This window comes from Morone saxatilis, unplaced genomic scaffold (assembly GCF_004916995.1).
Source record: "Morone saxatilis isolate NCDOM2014 unplaced genomic scaffold, NCSU_SB_2.0 Contig21, whole genome shotgun sequence".
Lineage (NCBI taxonomy): Eukaryota > Metazoa > Chordata > Actinopteri > Moronidae > Morone > Morone saxatilis.
Window position 1 is genome coordinate 6,922,763 of NW_023339774.1, and position 5,417 is coordinate 6,928,179.

A 5,417-nucleotide genomic window follows, 5' to 3' on the forward strand; every position below is an offset into this window, starting at 1 on the left:
GCCTGATTGTAAATGTGCAGCGGGTTTGTTATTGTCTTCATGAAATTCAGCCCTACACAACTCCTCATTGTCGCTAAAATCTCAAGTTAAATCCTGATGAGAATTGCTGTAAAGTTTCTGCATGGTGCTGGATGGTTTTCCTGTAGCTCCAGAGAACCACTGATCTCAAGGAAAGCACAGCCCCCGCTACTCAATATGCCTTTTCCCTCTGATAATACTGTAATATTTGGTGAGAAGAAGAAAGGGGCCAGATGTCAAAATAAATGTGTTTGTGCTTAGGATGCTGTCAGTGTAGAAATTAGCATCTCTGCCTTTTCTACAGTGGATTCTTTGTACTGACATTAAGCAACAGGGCAGATTGCCTAATGTCAGTTTATGAGTCATTCTTTTTCTGTTATTTATCTAATCGCTCCCTGCCCTTCTTCTTGATACAGTATACTGCAGTTTACCGGAGCAAATATACAGCATGTACTGATGGACCAATACTGAATATATACACAGGATATATTTTATTGAGATAAAAAGAACACTACAGTAAAACTATCTCAATACTATCTATACTTTCTTACTATTAAAACCAAAACTGCCATAAAAACATATTCAACAAATAATGCAAAACAGAATTGAAACTAAAATGTGCAAAATTCAACATAATATTGCATTAATGAAGGTCACATTGTAAACATAAGCAGCAGTAAAAGAAGTTTCACTGAAAATGACAACTAAAATGGGACGGCAGCCACTGTGTTACCTTCTCTTTCAGTGAAGTAGGTGTTAAGTGGGTGTAGTACAGTGTTTCCAGTCCTTTCTTCGTACCATACAAGAAATACAAGGGAAATATTTCCTAAATAATTATAACACATATGATTGTGCAATAGTAAAGAAAATGCACCCAAACAAATAAAAATCTATACTTAAATACAAATGTACCAGGACTTTTCCCCCTATGGCTCACTGTGCAATTGTCAAACTTTAGGAGCTGATTAATAAGAATCCTATAGCTCGCTGCAGCAACCTAGTGGACGACAAGCATCACTACAACCTTCATCACCAGCGGCTTCACAAGTAGAAAATACAAACAATTCAAATATTTGTTGAGAAAATTGTGATTAAACCCAAATCTGCCCCAGCTCCAAAAGACTGACATCAGAGTGTTACCATCCCTTTAAACTTAAACCATGTCAATTACATTCAAATAACAATAAGTTCCTAAAACCTATTACACCCACTATCCACTCTATTACAACATATTATTATGCATTGTTTCAAATATATAATAAACAATACTGTTATGGAATGAATGGGAGTGTGAAGACTTCCTCCTTCCTGCCTCCAACTGTTCAGTGTCTCAGTGGATGATTATATTCAGGTGTGATAAATACTTATAATAAACAGTCCATGTCCTTCTGCAAGTCATGGTTTCACCACTGAGAGAGCGACTGGACTGCACTGCATCACTCATCTCATTACAGTAACATGAAAAAAAAAAAAGTAGTTGAACAATTACCAGCAAGTTAATGCAACAATTACATTTTTTCCCATTTTATATTTCCGGAAATATCAACAGGTAATGTGAAGATATTGCTGGCAATGGACACACTGGAACAAAACATTCCCTTCAATGTTTAAAACTTAAATATCCAGCATTTTTCCAGTTCCCAGTGTCACCTGGGACACCATACACCTACGACTGACTATGTTTACATGCACACTAGTTTACACTCTTATTCCAAATGTGACAATATTCTGCATTTGGGTATTTCTGATTAGGCCTTATTCCAAATGTATTTTCGGAGTAAGACATGTGGGATATGACCTCATTATTCAGGTTTTAGGAAAATGCTTTGGACATGTATACAGTGCACTCAGAATATGCCAGTTTGCACTGTTTACAGTCCGCTCTGTGTAAACATAACAACTAACCAACAGTTTGAAAGGCTGGAGTAGAGATGCGTGCACAAAGGAAAAGCCCACATCTGTGGTCGGAAGGAGAAACACACCTGCTTTTAAACATTATGAAAGACTGGGATATCAACAAGATGGCTGAAATGAGCAAATGTTGAGTGAAAGAGTGAAAGAATGAAAGAGGGAGGCAAATACTGGAATATTTTGTCCATGTAAACATAGTCAGTGTCCATAGAATTAACATCATCTGCCATTTTCTCAGTTTCTTTCTTAAACTACAAAGAAAAATCTGTAAATGTGAATAACACTCGTATGTGGACTGTAAAAATAAAAGCAGTTCATTTTTACTGTACAACAGCAGCCTGAAAAACCTCCCAGGTTGATTCATGCACACAGTAGAAGAGCCTTTTCACCTTTTTACAACCAACTGAAGGTACTTTGATTACACGGACAACTGAGCAACATTTAATACTTCCACCAGGCTTTACTGGAGGCACAATGGTGCCACTGTTTTAGGAATAATGAATGCGTTTTAATGTGTTTCAGCTAAATCCAACAATACCAATGCTGCGTCAACAGCAAGCAAGAAATTCCACCAGGTTACACAGCCACAACATCCTGTTCCATAACCTTGGCTGACATGGCTGGCACTGAAAACTGCCTTCTATAGGAACGTTATCTTTGACTGGACAGAAAGGCTCAGCCAAGCAGCAAAATGAGAGTGCTGAAGTGGCAGAAAGCTGACGGATGGGGAAGATATCTTTTCTGTTAGTTTAGTGGTAACTAATAGTGGATCTGTCACTGGAATGTGACTTAAACTCACTCTACAATGAACATGTAATACACTAAATGTCACTATGGCAGATGGAGCGATTTGAAAAGCACAGCAGAATAAAAGTGGTACCACACTGAGGGTGACAATGCGTCATACAGCCTGCGGTTGACCTTTGGTTGACTTTTCCTTGAGTGTTCTTAGGATGAGGACAGACAGTGATAGTTCAGGGAGGTCAGCTCTCGGGTCTCTTTATCAGGGTTTGGGTAGATGAACACAGAGCAGGCGAGCCTCTGCAAAACCATGTGTCAAAGCTTTAAAAGGGTCACTCCCTAAACACGAAGACAGTTATTAGGAAAAGAATCACTCTCCAGATAAGAGAACAGGATTCTGAAGCACTTCCAGAAGACCGGAAGAAGGATTGGCACATCCCTTTTTGAAAAGCTAACTTGTTATTGTACAGGATGTCTCCATCCACGGCAGCCCAAGTTTAAATCCTACATGTTTTCCTTTATCATATAAGAAGTGACCTCACCCTTCGTAGCCAACCCTTCTCTTCACCTAAACTGACAAAAAGCTCCACACTGCTCTAGTGCCACAATGATTCCTCCGGTAATTTCAAGTATCTAAAAGTGGATTCAAACAGCTAACAGCGTTGCTTCCAGACCGGAGCCGCGTTAGGCGCCGTCGGTAAGTCAGTGACGTCTAAACATCGATGGCCACGCCGTGTTTGGTGGAGATCACGTCCCTCGTTCCCGTCAGATACATGAGCACTGAACACAGGTGAGGGAGTGTCGCCGTGGTGCTGACGTACAGCCAGTAGGGGAGCGGTGCCGTGTTGCCGAACGGACACACCCACAGGCCGTGGCGCACCGCGTCCCGGACGTGGTGCGTCGCCATGGAAATGAAGAGCATCCACGGCAAGGAGCACCAGGCATCTTTGAGGCGTCCGATCCACATGAGGAAGCGGAGGGAGAGGCACAGGATGGGGATGAGAGAGGAGCAGTGTAGAGGAGGACGCTGGGGGAGGGAGACAGCAGCCTGGAAGGGAAGGCAGAGTTACTACCAGTACATAAACCATTTCACAAGATTACTGTGTCATTTCTCACTACTGATAAGCACTTAATGCTCACCAGGCGGTGAACGACACACCGTCTAACCAGTTTATACTAGTGAGTATAAATGTCTGTAGCCGCCCTTCATCTGCAGCTTGTACAGCTTCAGTTCTCTATTCACACATCAGTTTTGTTGGAAAGTTGGGGGGAAAAAAAACACTTTTTGCTGCGACCCTTGTTCAGATTTTCTTTGATATGTAACAAAAGTGGCCCAAAGGTCGATTAACATATGTCAAAAAAAGCACAGTACGAAACGGTGGTCCAAATCTGAGAGACATGACAGGAACGTAGCTTTTGACTGAAGAGAGAAACTGGCTGAACTAACACATCCTCCAAAAAACTGGAGAGCGCTCAACTGATACCGGATGTTTGATTTCAGAACCCACCGACACTCTGATGTTTGTTATCCTTGAGAAGCTGCTTCCAGAAATGAACCATATCTTTCACAAAGCCACACAAACGAACGAACCGATTAAAGGATGATGTTTGTTCAGTTTCGGGTACGTGCCTGTGCTGAACCGTCTGAGTGTCTGCGTGAGGGAGGACCATTAGGCAACTGCCAGCGAACTCTGATAAAGGGCACACGCTGAGTGTCTCTCTGCTCGCTGCAGACGTGGACTGTGGAAGACTCAGCAGGATTACAGAGCACAGAGTCATGATCCTTTTGATTTCCATGTTTAATCTGCTTCACCCTCGCACACAAACCTGCCCACACAAACACCCGTTCATCTTCTCCTCCTCGCTCGTTCTCCGCAATCAGTATGAATTAGTCATCCGCTGTTTGCAAACGCGTGCTCACTACATTTCTGGACGTATTAAATATACGAGCGCGCCCTCAGGGAGGGTGCAGGCCTCACCTTCAGTGACAGGGACCCAGCCATGTAGAAGTGGTCCAGGTCTATGATTGACGCCAGCAGCCCGGCCAGCAGCACCTCATACACATCGCTCTTCTTCCTCAGTCCGATGACGACTGCCCACGACCACAGCCCCACCAATCCATGCGTGGCGTTGTCCAAGGCGGCGCGCAGCCACAGGTGGTTCTGGATGACCGACAGCTGGAGGGCGTGGTCCGCCACCACGCAGAACATCCCGAGCCCCGCCGACGCCAGCAGAGAGGCGGAGCTGAATGTCTGGAGGAGGGCCTGAGCTTTCTCCGTCTCCACGGCCAGGCTGAGGGGGACGGGGGCGCCTTCTCGCCCAACGCCGCCCCCCAGCAGCGGGGACGAGGAGGGGGACGAGTCGAGCTTGGAGTAGAATCCTTGCATGTTGACAGACAGGCTGCGGGGGCCAATCGCCACTGAAGGTCAGCAGGAGTCAGGTAGACTGGAGAGGGAAGGGAGGAGAGGGGTGGAGGAGAAGGTGACGTCACAGTGCGTCCCACTCAAACTGTCGTTTTAAGAAAGAAAGGATTGTTTTGTTATCACTCAATAAATATCTGCCTTGGCCACAGTGCATCAGGAACAGAGCAGTGTGTGCATTTGTTTCGATAACTGCTCCATAAGCTGGCAGACAGCGCCCTCCACAGTCATACAATCACAATCACACACACTCTTTACACTGTTCTACTGTCCACGTGCTCTCTCAGATCAGAAACTAGACACAGAAAGACAGCAGAAGACACCTGG

General features: G+C 44.4%; 1 protein-coding gene across 1 annotated transcript; it reads right to left on the minus strand.

Annotated features, from left to right (window-relative positions):
- Window positions 1-492: 492 nt before the first annotated feature.
- On the minus strand, window positions 493-5,196 carry tmem267 (transmembrane protein 267). Its single transcript, XM_035667441.1, has 2 exons — window positions 4,650-5,196; window positions 493-3,718 (listed from the first exon to the last, which is right to left on the minus strand). Exons 1-2 carry the CDS (start codon window positions 5,055-5,057, stop codon window positions 3,383-3,385), a joined length of 744 nt encoding a protein of 247 aa, XP_035523334.1. The 5' UTR covers window positions 5,058-5,196; the 3' UTR covers window positions 493-3,382.
- Between the last annotated feature and the right edge of the window lie 221 nt (window positions 5,197-5,417).